Source organism: Phascolarctos cinereus, unplaced genomic scaffold, assembly GCF_003287225.1.
Source record: "Phascolarctos cinereus isolate Bilbo 61053 unplaced genomic scaffold, phaCin_HiC Scaffold_726;HRSCAF=1367, whole genome shotgun sequence".
NCBI classification, from domain to species: Eukaryota; Metazoa; Chordata; class Mammalia; order Diprotodontia; family Phascolarctidae; genus Phascolarctos; species Phascolarctos cinereus.
In genome coordinates, this window is record NW_027556098.1 from 5532590 (window position 1) to 5546978 (window position 14389).

The 14389-nt window shown below is 36.7% G+C and overlaps 1 protein-coding gene across 2 annotated transcripts in view; it reads left to right on the top strand.

Moving 5' to 3' along the window:
• The window catches only part of FANCB (FA complementation group B), a 65838-nt gene extending 52047 nt beyond the window's left edge, over positions 1-13791 (top strand). For both annotated transcript variants that reach the window (XM_021007399.2, XM_021007401.2), the window contains 5 exons: positions 3098-3226; positions 5929-6095; positions 8169-8608; positions 8712-8949; positions 13251-13791. In XM_021007399.2, the coding sequence (XP_020863058.1) occupies positions 3098-3226; positions 5929-6095; positions 8169-8608; positions 8712-8949; positions 13251-13677 (1401 nt within the window). In that variant the 3' untranslated portion in view covers positions 13678-13791. The remainder of the gene's footprint in view (positions 1-3097; positions 3227-5928; positions 6096-8168; positions 8609-8711; positions 8950-13250) is intronic.
• Positions 13792-14389: the final 598 nt, after the last annotated feature.

Genomic DNA, 14389 nt, shown 5'->3' on the forward strand with positions numbered 1-14389 from the left:
TTAAACCTCTTCTGGGAAGAGGAAAGCTGCCATACCATTGTACCAGTCTCTTGCCACTGTGGTGAGTGCCATTCCATCATGCCACATCTCCTTCCCTGTGTCCAGCCTTTTGTGGAAGAGAAGAAACACCATTCTATTAAGCACCAGAGTCCTCCCTTTCTGAAGAGGAGGAACACCATTCCATCTAGTTGCCAGCCTAATGTCCTGCTTTCCTGCATGAAGGAGGGAGAATAATACCATTCTGACAGCTCCTAGTATTTGCCCCTTTGATTGAAAGGCCCTAAGAAGACTCTACCTTGAGGCCAAAGTCTGTGGACATTGCAAATCTTTCTAAAAATCTTCCCTAGATTAACAAATTCCCCCCATCATATCCTGCCATCCCAATGATTCTGAACTCTACTTGGTTGTCCAAATCCCATTTCCCTATCCCTCACTGTTTGATCCCTAATTTCTATTCCCTTCACCACCACCACCACCACCACCCTTCTCAATGTCTCACGCCTTCCACTATCCTCTCTGGAATGCCTACTCCATGGCAACAAACTTTCTTTCATCTTAAATCTCTTCCTTTCCCATTCCTTCCATTTTGTGGCTCTCACTGAGACCTGGCTCCCTCCTGATGACACAGCCTCCCTAGCTATCCTTCATAGCATTTGTTACACTTTCATTCGGTACACCAACTCAGTGGTTGAGGTAGGGGAATTGGAATATTCCTTCTTCCTCTTTCCAGGTTCTCCCTTGTCACCCTCCCTCAATAACCTCTCCTCCTCTAAGGTTCAATCTATATCTACCATTAAATCAAAATTCTGGTAGCTACTGTTTACTGACTTCCAGGACACTCCCTTTCTTTCCTCAGTGAGTTCTCACAATCTTTCTCTCCACCAGCTTCTGCCCTTATAAAAGGGAACTTCAGCTTATATATATTGATAACTCTCTCAAACCTCTTAACTTCACAGTTCCTCATCTTAATTTCACATGACCTCCTCGTCCCCCGTGTCTCAGTCACACACAGATGGTATTCCTCTTGATCTTGCCATCCCCACAAGACCCACACTTCCATTTTCATGAACTTTGAAACTTCCTCACTTGTGCACAATCTAGTGTCATTCTACCTCTCCCTCTGCCTTGCAGACCCAAACCATATTCTTCTCCATGTTGTCTCCTCCGATCCTTCAGGCCATCCACCCTGCACTAAATACATTGTCCTCCTTTCTCTGTCCCTGTTAAATTCTACACTGCCCTCTTGAATCCCTTGCCCTTTTATCATCTTACCCTGCTAAAAACTCAGATTTGTATCACTCACACCATCTGCTACCATGACTCCTATTCACATGCTCTTGAGTGAAGGTGGAGAAAATCATGAAACTGCTAATTGGCCACTTTAAATTTGTGTTACCTGTGAGCACACTGCTAACAAAGCAGTCCTTTTGCACATCCCTAATTAACTTACTATCCTATTCTCTGCAACAGCTCTTCCAAATCATTTCACTCCTCAAACCTCCCAGGGCTTTTCCCACCTTCTCAGCTGAGAATCTTGCCCCCTACTTTACTAAAAATGAAAAAAAAATTGAGGCCACTTAGTATCTGGCTTCTGATCCTATCATTCCACCAAAACTGCTCTCTCCAGAGTAACCAATGATCACTTAGTTGCTAAATCCAGTGGCCTTTTCTTAATCCTCATCCTTTTTGACCTCTTCAGCCTTTGCCTCTGTTGCTCACTCTTGTCTCCTTAACACTGTCTTCTCTCTAGATTCTTGTTACACTGGTGTCTCCTAGTTCTCCTTCTACCTATCAGACTGTTCCTTCTCAGTCTCCTTTGCTGGATCATCATCCGAGCCGCCCCTCATTAACCATACATATCCTGCAAGCTCTGTCTTGGGCCTTTTCTCCCTTAATGCAGTTTTACTTGGTGATCTTATCAGCTCTCATGGATTACTATCTCTCTGATGACCTCCAGACATGCATCTCCAGGTGCCTGTTAGACTTATTGAACTGTATGTCCCGTAGACATCTTAAACTCGCCATGTCTGAAAGTGAAATCATCGTATTTCCCCCCAAATCCTCCCCTCTTCCAAACTTTCTTGTCACTGTAGAGATTACTATCATCCTTCCAATCACCAAAGATCGAAACCTAGGTGTCATCCTCCACCTCACTCCCTTTATCCAATCAGTTGTTAAGTCCCGGCTTTTCTACCTTCCTAACATTTCTCAGCTATACCCACTTCTCTTCTCTAATACTGTCCCACTGTGGTGCAGGCCCTCATCACTTCATGCCTGAACTAATAGCTTGCAAGTTCATCTTTCTGCCTCCAGAAGTGTCTCCCCAGCTCTGCTCCATCTTTCATTCAGCTCACTGTCAACATGATCTTCCTAAAGCAGAGGTCTGACTGTGTCACTCCCTTATTCAATTAACCCCAGTGACTTCCTATCACCACCAGGATCAAATATAATATCCTCTTTTTAGAGTTCAATCGTCTTCATAATGTACCCCTCCATACTCTTTCCTTTCCAGTCTTTTTACTGCTTACGCCTTCCCACATACCCTTGGATCCAGGGCCAGTGACCTCCTTACTCTTCCTTACACAAGACACTCCATCTCCTTCACACCCTTTGTACATTTCCATTGACTGTCCCCTGTCGTGCCTGGGATACTCTCCTCTTGGCTTCTCTGGCTTCCTCAGCTAAATCCTATCTTCTACAAGAAGCATTTCCAGATGCCTCTAAATTCTGTGCCTTCCCTCTGTTGATTATTTTCAGTTTATCCTGTATGTAGCTTTTTTGTATGTAGTTATTTTTGTTTGATCTCTTTCCATTAAATTGTGAGCTACTCGAAGCAGAAACTGCCATTTTACCTTTCTTTGTATCCCCAGTGCTTAGCATGGTGTCTGGTACATCTAGATGTTTGACTGACTGCTAGATAGAAAGATTCTTCAAAGATGACTTGAATGATTGGAGAAATAGAGGTGTTTTTTTTTTTAAATATGGAAATGTTTGAAAATTGGTGTAATAGAACTTTTGAACTCTTAGTTTTGACCAAATCCTTCTACCTTCTATTGAAATTATAACTATGGGTAACATCTTTTCTTCAACCTTACAGTTTGGTTTGGCATCTATTCAAGAATTGCAGAAGCATCTCCTACTTAAGGAACGGATTCTTTCAAAATCTTGCAAAGCTTTAGTAGGCCTTGTTCAAGGAAAAGAATATATTCCACCATATGAAGAGAAGGTAAAATTAATCATATGACCATGATAACATTTTACAAGACAGAAAATTGAGGTGTATGAAAGAACTCTAGTACTTAGGTGAATTACTATTTGGGGTGCATATCAGAAAATATTGCTTTATAGATTGAGAACACAATCCATTAAAGAGACAATTGTTGCCTTTTTACTGGTAACTTACCTTATAAGCATTAATGCATTATGATTGCAGATCCTTCAGGAGAGCTATTGTTAGAAATAATCAAATTTACTGGAGAACTGAGGGATCATTCAATTAAGCACTAAAAACACCTTTTAACTATTGTCCATTAAAAAAAGCTTTTAAAAAATATATTCTGTGCTTCCTTGTCTTCTTAAAATTATAAACTAACCAAAATTTATTCTTGATTACTCAGGGACATCATTTTGAACATCAGTTATTGTACTATGTGATAATATAATGATGTCTTCAGGGCCTAAATCCTGTAAGTTCATTTGCCTTTGTGCTAAATGGCCCAAGATTGTCAGGTTTCTTTTTTCTTTATTGTGTCGCCTTTTATTATTTTGATGTCTCATTCTTTGCTATTTGCTGTCATGATGCTATTAGTATCTTGCTTATAAACACCACCTTCCCACTTTCTTTTTTTCCCCATTTCTGTTGTTTCTAAATCTCTTGTGGGCTCATGAACCAAGCATGCATATAAACATCAGATTTTTTTTGCAATGTTGGTTGGTTTGCTAAACCAACCAATTCCTCTTATTCTTTATTTTAAAGGATAGTTCTCAGGGAGGGATATGAGAAAGTAATATATTGGGAACTAGAGGAGAAAACACAGCAGTAACATTTCTTTGGGGGGAAAGAAAGCCAAGCATATTAGGATTGTGTATAAAGAAAGAGTAAAATTTTCTCTGAGTGAGGGACTTTTACTTGGGACAGCTTTAGTATATGGGCTATTTTGACTGCTTTTGGGTCCCTTTTTGTTTACTCTTCTAGATTTTTAATCATAATTTCACAGAGATGAAGTTGCCAACTATTTAAATCCAAATTACTTAAATTGTTGTTGTGTTTTTGTGAACTTCTTTGTTTTGCCAAAATAGTGTAGTCTGTTTTTACTTTCTGCAGTTATAATCTATGTAATTAAATCCAGAAGTCTTAAAAAGGAAAAAAAAATCTGCAATCTGGAAAAATGATTTACTGCCCAGAAAATTTCGGAGATCCTAAAATGAGAGAATGTATGAATTTGGCACCTAGTAGTTTTTAGACTTCAGTTTTCAATTGCTGTAACCTTTGTAACCTTACATTATATCCTTTGGGCCACATCATGATTCTGATGAGAAATTTGAATAGGATAAATAGATGCCTTAAGTCAGTCTCCCCTAGGGCATTTTGTGTAAAGTAGTTTCCTATGTCTAGATCTTTTAAGTAATTTTTCGCAATTACCTCTTTTTGAGTTGGCAGAACTATAATTTCTGAATTATTCTGGCAATTCCTTTAGATCCCAGCCCTTGTAGGTGGGTTGATATTACAAATTCAGCAGAAAGTGAGTTGTGAAGCATGAGAAATCAGTTTGGTCAGACCTTACCGTTCCCTCAAGAGACCGACTTTTCTCTTTTTTTAAATTCTAGTCCAATAAACATTATTATTAATTAAGCATTATTAATTTATCTTCTATTATTTTGAAGGATCTGTGCTAAAGGCTGGGGTTGCAAAGATATGTAAAAACAGTTCCTTCATGGAGTTTTTAGTGTAAGCACTAAAGTATTGTAATGTAATTTAACATATGTACACTTTTACTAATTCTCTAAAGAAAGAAGAGCAGACAATTATCAGACTTTTAAGGCACCATAAAACATAACATCAATATATAAAACTCACTTTAGCCCTAAACTTGTAGGTCCAAGCAACCCCCTGCAAGGCTTGGGAGGCTGAAAGGAAGCTAAGAAAGTAGCCAGGAAAGCCACAGGAACCTTTTAAGGTACTTCTTGGTAGGGAATGTTTTGTTTTTGTCTTTATAGTTACACTGCTTGAGGGCCTTGGCAACTTTCTTCCCACTATGCTGATATGCTGTCCATCTGAGGATAAGTTCTGGTAAAGAACCTGGAAAGAGAAGTTCCTAGAATGTCTGATAATCTGGTCATAGAGCCTTATTGGCCTGCATAAAAATTCTTAAATGCTCTTGTGCTAATTTGAGGATCATTCCTATTTTACTTTAGATAACTTTGTATCTTAGGCCTGATTAGCTTCTAAGATAAATTTTACTTTTAGGAAATTGTTATAATTGATGTTGATATAATGAGAGGCCTAGGCAAGTAGGGAGATGAGTTACATGAATGAGCATATAGTTTAGTGGTAAGTTTCATAAAATAGATTGGTAATTAAAATTTTGAAAAATTAAAATCTGGGTCTCAGCCATCAATATTGGAATATTTTGGTTCTACTTATTATTATTTATGTGAAGAAATCTGTCCCTTTTGAATTTTAATACAGCTTGTATTTATATTAGCTTTCCTGATAGGTAAAAAGTTCATCACACATTCCTATCTTTTCTCCTTTCCCCACCTTACTTCATTTTTGTCACTTTAATAGAGATAACATACTTGACTTATGTGAAAATCTTTAAAGAAATTAAATATTAGACAAAAAACAAATTCTTTTAGACTATAAAACCTAAACAAGCTATACTGAATGTACTAGATCTAAAAAGATGTTTCCTTTTTTTTCCTAAGGATGTTCTTGTTTCTCTCTGTGGTGATAAAAAACACCTTCCCCATTCCTTGAATGAAAAGCTATCAGACACATCTCATGATTCAAAACCTATAGTAGAGAAGATGTGGTATCGTGTTCTGGGTGACCACTTGGTTGTTGGAGCAGAAATCAAGAATTCTTTTATATTGTAAGTTAATTTAAACTCTGATATCATCATGTTAGACTGATTAATATTCTAGGAGTGTGTTTTTTAATACCAAGATTTTTAGATTCATCACATCGTATACATTGGTGATTCCAGTGGAAATTGCTGAGTCAATTTCTCCAAGTCCAGACTAGTGGGGTAATAATGGTATTGCAAAGATAGTCAAATGCTGTCTGGTTAGGACATTCAGGGATATCAGTGGTCTTTAAGATATTAATGACAGGGCAGAAAAGCAAAAGAATTATAAAAATAATAATGTATCTGTGCCCATGAAATAGAGAATTTTCCCTTCTTTTTGTTGTTCCTGTTAGAATAGACAGGGTGAGAGTTGCTAAGCAATTCACAGTGTGGTTAGTGGAACAAGCTAGCAGTCAAGAAACTGAACTAGCAGTCAGGAAGCCTTATGAGCTGTGTCACTTGATCTTTGTTTCCAGTAAAGTTAGGAGACCAAATTATGTGATTTATGAAGGCCTTTCCAGCCCCTGTTTCTGTGATTGCCTGAACTATAAATTCTTGTTAGTTAATGTTTATTTAGTCTGTGTGCATTATACTTACCTGCTTTCATTCTCATCCCCTAGTACTACTAATAGCCTAGCAATAAACTTTTAAAACTGAAAACAGATTCTTCTCTAGTCCAGGCATACGAGTTCCAATATACACCAGATCCTGAGTTTTACACCCTAGTCTGAGCTGAAATCCTGAATACAGAACTTCTGCATCTTCTGTCCTGAGCCTTGAAAACTGAGTTGCTAACATTCCTTTGTAAACTCGAAAGAGAACTCAAAAATGTGCATATCTTAGAACCTCTAGGTTTGAGACTGTGTCCATACTCTTGGGAGAGGGGAGATACTTGTAGTTCTGGGAGTACAGTAGGCAAAAAACTGTTGGTAGATGTTTTGTTATATATTATTTCATCTTTATTATGTAACGTTAATTCAGTTACCCATTCTATGCTAAGAGTAAATGTAGTATTCAAGCAAAAAAAAAAAACCAAGTGAGCCAATTTGTCTCTATCACAGAATGCATGGAGACTAATGTGTAAAAAGTCAAAGGTAGATTGGAGCGAGGTTGTGATGAACTACAAATGTCAAAAAGAGTTTATATTAAGGTGATAGGGAGTCACCAAAGTTTATTGACTAGGGGAATGACATGGTCAGACCTGTGCTTCAAGAATCTTAGTTTTGACAACTGTGTAGAATATGGATATGGATTAGAAAGAATTGAGACCAGTCAGGGAGACTAATGAAGAAACAATTTTAGTAGTCCAGGCAAGAGCCCAAACTAAGGTGGTGGCCATGTAAGTAGAGAGTAGGGAGCAGGCATGAGAGATGTTGTTGAGGTAGAATTGACAAGATTTAATGGCTAATTGGATATGAGAAGGGTGGGATGAAGGATAGTGAAAATTGAAGAATGACTGAAATTGTGAAACTGAGTGAGCCCTCAAAAAAAACAGGGAAGTGAGAATGAGGGGTGATTTGTGTTTCTATTTCATTCTCTTGTTAACATTGTACTTTTCTTTGCAATAAAGTTGAGGAGTAGTTTAGTTTTGTTTTTGTTGTTTTTTTTTAATTGTTTAATGCTCCATTATTGAGTAGAATCATGGTGTTGGTTAGTCTTAGAAAATGATTCATTTATTTAAGGAACTTACTACCGTTCTTAGTTCTTGGAAGAATAAAATATTTTAAGATGTTTCTAGTTGTCTGTTTCAAGAGGAACAGTAGTAACAGGATTCAAAGAACAGTGTTCAAATTTGAAACATTCTGCGGCAGCTAGATGGCTCAGTGGATAGAGCTCTGGCCTTGGAGTCAGGAGGACCTGAGTTCAAATCTGACCTCAGACACTTGACACTTACTAGGTATGTAACCCTGGGCAAGTCACTTAACCTCAATTGCCTCACCGAAAAACAAAAACAAAACAAATTTGAAACATTCTTCAGTAAAGGAAAGGGGGGAAAACCCCAAAATGTCAGAATACATCTTTTCCCAATTCTCCATCATTTTTGTTTGATTTTTAAAAATGCACTTGGATTACAACAAATCTTTGTGGTTTTTACAGACTACTAAATGATGTGACTTTATCATTGTTAATGGATCAAGCCTATACTTCCAACTCTCCACTTATTCAGTGTAAAAACAGTGTGATCAAGTTGGATAAGGTGTCTTTCTCTACAACACTCTCATCTCCATGTGAAACTGAATCAGCAGCAAAAAGAATTAAATTGACCCTTCATAATGAGGAAGGAAAAAACAATTTTAATGAACAGTCATCTGAGACTAACTGCATCCAGGTATTTACAGCTGTTACAACTCTTTCACCACTTTTGGCATTCCATAATTTTTGTTGTATTGTAATGCTGCATGCCAGATGGGGAGAAAACAGTGGCCAATTTGGAGAAAGCTGTACTGTGCCTTGTGGGAGACTTTCTTTAAGTACAGAAGATATTTCCAGTGGAAAATATTCAGTAACCTTACCAGAGAAGAATAAACCTTTGAAAGGTAATTTTTTTATTAGTACATAGTACATCTTTTTTGGTGACTGAAAATTTTAAAAGCTTAATAATTTAGATTTTTGGTTCGTGTCATTTTTTTTTTCTTATAGAACCTATGGAAGATCTCTTTGCACTTCTTGCAGTATTTCACAAATTTTGTTTTCAAATAACATCACCTGATTGTACATTGACTTCAGTGAAAACGTGGCTTCTTGGACACATGGAATGTGAAACAGTCAAAGGATTTCCAGATAGCTTCCTTTGTAAAAGTCTAGGGGCTTTGCATGGGACATTCTTCAACTGGAAACAAAAAACACCCTTTGAAGGAATTTTAACAGTCTATTGCAGGTAAGTTAATATAAAGCTGACATTTATATAGTGCCTTGATATTTACAAAGTATAGTTAATAATAACTAATATTTATATATTACTTTAAAGTTTACAGAGGGCTTTACATAAATTTGATCTTCACAACAACTGTCCGTCAGTGAACATGAATTTATTAAACACTTAATATGTATCAAGCACTGTGAAGCCTAGGGATGTTTAAAACAAACAAAAAATACATTCCTTGTCCTCAGGTAGTTCACATTCTTAGAGGGGATACACCATGAAAACAATTTTGTTTGTAAAAGAAATACTTCAGTGTAAACTAAAGGTAATCGTAGAGGGAAGACATTAACTTTAGGGGAAATGGGAGGAAGGGACCAGGAAAGGCTTCTCCCAGAATAGGAATTTGGCTGTGGAGGTAAGGAGGGAATGTTCTCCAGGCATGGGGGAAAGCCAATAAAAAAGCTTAATTGGCTAGTGTCACTAGATCATTGAGTATATGGAAAGGAATATGTGTGTGTGTGTGTGTGTGTGTGTGTGTATGTGTGTGTGTGTCTTTATATGTATATAGATATGTATGTATGTATATACACACACACACATACACACACACATATATTTGTAATTTCCCCCCAATTATACATTAAAACAATTTTTAAACTTTTTTTAAAAAAGTTTTGAGTTCCAAATTCTATCCTTCCTTCCCTCCCTTCCCCCTCTCTGAGATGGTAAGCAATAAGATATAAGTTATACGTGTGTAATCATGTAAAACATTTCCATATAGTCATTTTGTACAAGGAGACGCAAATAAAAGAAAAAGTGAAAATAGCATGCTTCAATATGTATTCAGACAAGGAGCAGCTAGGGGGTGCAATGGATAGAGCACTGGCCTTGGAGTCGAGAGGACCTGAGTTCAAATTTGATCTCAGGTACATAACACTCACTAGCTGTGTGATTCTGGGCAAGTCACTTGACCCCAATTGCCTCACCAAAAAAAAAAATGTATTTGGACAATATCAGCTCTTTCTCTGGAGGCAGATAGTATGCTTCATTATCAGTCCTTTGGGATTGTCTTCGGTCGTTGTGTTGCTGAGAATAGCCAAACCATTCACAGTTCTTCATTGAACAATATTGCTTTTACTATGTGCAATGTTCTGTTGGTTCTGTTCATTTCACTTTGCATCAGTTCATGTAAGTCTTTCCAGGTACACATCTCATACCATATACCAAGATAAGATCAAAATGAGTACATGATTTACACATGAAAGGTTAGGATACCATAAGCAAATTTGGAGAGCATGGACTGGTTTATGTGTCAGATCTATGGATAAGGGAAGAATTTAGGACCAAAGAAAATATAGAGACCATTACAAAATGTAAAATAGGTGATTTTGATCATATAAAATTAAAAAGATTTTTTTTTTACAAACAAACCTAAAGCAACCAAAATTATAAGGAAAGCAGAAAACTAGGGGGGAAATTTGCAACAAGTATCTATGATACAGGCTTCATTTCACAAATATATAGAGAACTGAGTCAAATTTATAAAAATACAAATCATTCCCCAGTTTATAAATGGTCAAAGGATATGAACAGGCAGTTTTCAGAAGAAGAAACCAGAGCTATAGTCATATGAAAAAATGTTCTAAGTCACTATTGATTAGAGGGAAGTAAAATATAAGGATACTAGAAAGGTAGGAGAGGGTCAGGGTATAAAGGGCTTTAAAATCCAAACAGTGGATTTTCTGTTTGATCCTGTAACAGGGAGGCACTGGAGTTCATTGAATAAAGGGGCTCACACGGTCAGTTCTGTGCTTTAGGAAGATCACTTTGGCTGAGGAATGGAGAACGACCTAGAGTAGAGAGAGACCTGAGGAAGGGAGACCAACCAGCAGTCTACTGCAGTAGTTCAGGCATGAGGTGAGGAGGAGCCCACACCAAGGTGGCAGCTGTATATGAAAGATGTTGCGAAGGTAGAAACAGAAGTTAACAAAACGTCAGATTTGTGGGATGAATTAGTCAATCGATAAACATTTATTAAAAACCAATGAGGGAGGCAGGTAGGTGGCACAGTGGATAGAGTACTGGCCCTGTAGTCAGGAGGACCTGAGTTCAAATCTGGCCTCAGACACTTGACACTTCCTAGCTGTGTGACCCTAGGCAAGTCACTTAACCCCAACTGCCTCACCAAAAAAAAAAACCAAACAATGAGGACTCAAGGATGACACTGAGGTTGCAAGGTAACCAGGAATACCATTGGTGATGCACTTGACATTAATAGGGAAATTAGGAAGAAGGGAGAGCTTGTGGGGAAAGTTAATGAGTTCGTTTTTGTGTATATTGAGTCTGAGATCTCCATGGGACATCCTGTTCAAGATGTCTCTTGGTCTGTAACTCAGGAATGAAACTAAGGCTGATATTGAATTTTAAGATCTATAGATCTTGAAATCATCTATTTAGAGATAATTAAATCCATGGAAGCTGATGAGATAACCATATGAGAGAGTGTAAAGGGAGAAGAGAAGAGGCCTTCGGGCAGAAACATGGAAGATGCTGACAGTTAGTAGAAGTGACTGGAAGGAAGAGCCAACAAAGAAGACTGAGAAGGAGTCATCAGAGAATATGGAGGGGGGCCAAGAGTGGAAACCTGGAAAGGAGATAGTATCCAGAAGAGGGTGATCTGAACAGTGCCAGAAATTGGGATTTGGCAATTAAGAGATCATTGATAATTGTGGAAAGAATGATGAAGTCAGAGCAAGACTGCAGAGGGTTTAGAAGGAAGTAAAAGAAAAGGAAATGGAAGCAGTCAGACACCTTCCAAAGGAATTTAGCCAGTAAAGAGAAGTTTACTAGTTATTGAATAAAGTATTGAAGATACTAGAATCTATATGAAGAAACTAATGAATAAATAATCATCTTATTGGGGAAAAAGAAAATTGGTTGGCCATTTTGCAACTTTAAAAAAATAATGAAAACAAAACTTTGCTTGGCTACCATTATTTTGCTTAAGGAGAGGATCAGAGACAGTTTTGCTTCTCACTCATCATTCATCCCACTTGGAAGTTGATTACCTGTGACTATTGATGGAAGAAGGTTCATTAGTCTTAGGAAAGTTGCTATTGATGAGGGAATATTCCTCCTTTGTAGTAGGCTGCTTGAAATTAAACCTGGCTCTGAGTTGAGGTCCTGTGTATGTTTGGAATATTGTGTAGATTGACACTGTATGTGAACTGATTGACTTTTTGGATTTTTTCTTTCTTTTTTTAAACTTTTGCTTCTAAGAAAGGATGACTAGACAGGGAATGGGAAACAATACATGGCTATTTTGTGGGAACAAAAAGCATGATTTGAAACACATTTTAAAGCAAAACTTTAAAGGAAACATAAAAAGAAATTAAACTTGCCTTCCTTCCACTCCATCCACTGTTGGGGGAATGAGATTTTTCTGTTTTAAATAAAAAGGATGGTACCTCTCATCCCAATCAATGGAAAGGTTGATCTTAAACCTGTTTTTGTTGTCAATTTTTATATACACTTGAAATGGACCAGAGTAATGACAGTAGATATGACCACATGGAAAAAAATGAACCACAATGCCTGACTCTTGTCTACTTGAACATATAAAAATACATTCGTGTGTGTGTGTGTGTGTTATTGCCTATTTCAGATAACATCTGTTGAACTAGTAGGTACTGTTGCACTTTAGAAAGAAGGAAGAAAGGACTCTATATTCTAAGTCCTTAACGTGCTTTTGTTTTTTTAATGTGCCTTAATGTTAACACATGGTCTGTTGTGGTCTGTGCTACTATGCTTTTTCATGAGACAAAGTTTGGGAAAGAAAGTGTTGAGATATTACTTAAGCTGAAAGAGTAAGACATCTCCAGTTTTTAGAAATTAATAGATCAGCTTTAAAAAAAAATAAGACTAATTTAAATATTTTTAAAAAGACATTTATACAAATAAATAATAATACAGAGTAAAATGGGATAGAAGCAGAGCTATAGACAAAATACTTTTCAGAGATGTGAACTTCTTCCAGATTTTATGAACTTATGGCTTATCAAAAAGCATCTACATATAACTAGAAAGACAAATTAGTTAACTTTTTAGCTGATTCAGAATTTAGGAAGTCATTTGTTAGATAATTAATAGCAAAATTCAATTTGATTTTACCCCTGCAGGTCTTATTTGTATTAATTAGCAGCCTACCTCAAGTATATGGTTATAAAATTACTAATTGTGAATTTGTAATGTGTTAGAGATATTGTACAGAAAACGCATCTTAATGATATTTATAGACTAGTTTTTCTTCATTCCAGGAATCAAACAGTTTTGTTCCAGTGCCTTCATAATCTCACCCAAGTTCTCCCTGTGAACTGTGTGATAAAACAACTAAAATCAGGAAGCAAGAAATTCCTTACTAACCAGTTGGCACTGTTTCTAGAAAAGGAAATTGTTACCCTTAAGAATTTTTTTTCTTCAGCTGTATCTGAAGTTGAAAGCAACTTGGCACAAAAGTGTGAAATCAAGAAAAACAGCAGCAGCAGCAGCATGCTAAAGGCTTCCTCATTGGGCACAGAGGAAGCAGTACGGCAAATCAGAGAAGAGCTTCAGCAAGAAAAGGAACAAATCACGTGGGGCATGAACCTAACACTGAGCAGTACTATTTACAGAGAAATTAGTTTGAAAGTAGCAGGGATTCAGCTGAAATCAGACTTAGCTGCTGAGAAATTGAATAATTATTAAGTGTTATAAGCTTAAATGTTTATTTAACTGCCACCATAATTTGGGTTCTGTATGTTTTCATTACATCATTGTGGGTGATCCCTTTGGAAAAATAAAGACAAATTTTTTCATCCAGTTTTTTGATGTTACAAAAAATAGCTTGTCAAAAATCACTTTCTAAATAGTAGAGAGACGTGATGTTAATGTTCGTTTTAAATTTTCACACATATGACATCTAACCTTCACTATTACCCAACTTAAGAATTCCTTAAAACTAATTCTTTGTAGGGAGTGTCTACAGGGAGTGAAGAACTCCTGTAAGTGTCAAATTTACATGGAATGTGATGTCTGTGTTTATAGAACATGATCTACTTAGCAAAGTGACTAAATAAGAACTTTAGAACTAAAGTCTTGAAAGCTGCTGTCAATTTAATGTCAACTGGAAAGTGTCACTAAAAATATGTCAGTCAAATCTTCAAAAAATTAATGTCATTTTCTTCAGATGCATATTATTTTAAATGGTTTGCCCATATAAATCTTAATTTACTTGCAAATTAAGAATGTCTTTAAGTAACTTAGAATTATAACTCTAGGCAGAGCAATGTAGAATTAGAACTAGAATAACTTGAAGTTTATTGAACTCCTTGAGACTTTAAGTAACAGTGAAGATTCCATTGATTGAGAATTGATTTCAAAAGAAGCAATGGAAGAAAACATTCCAAGAGGCAAAAAT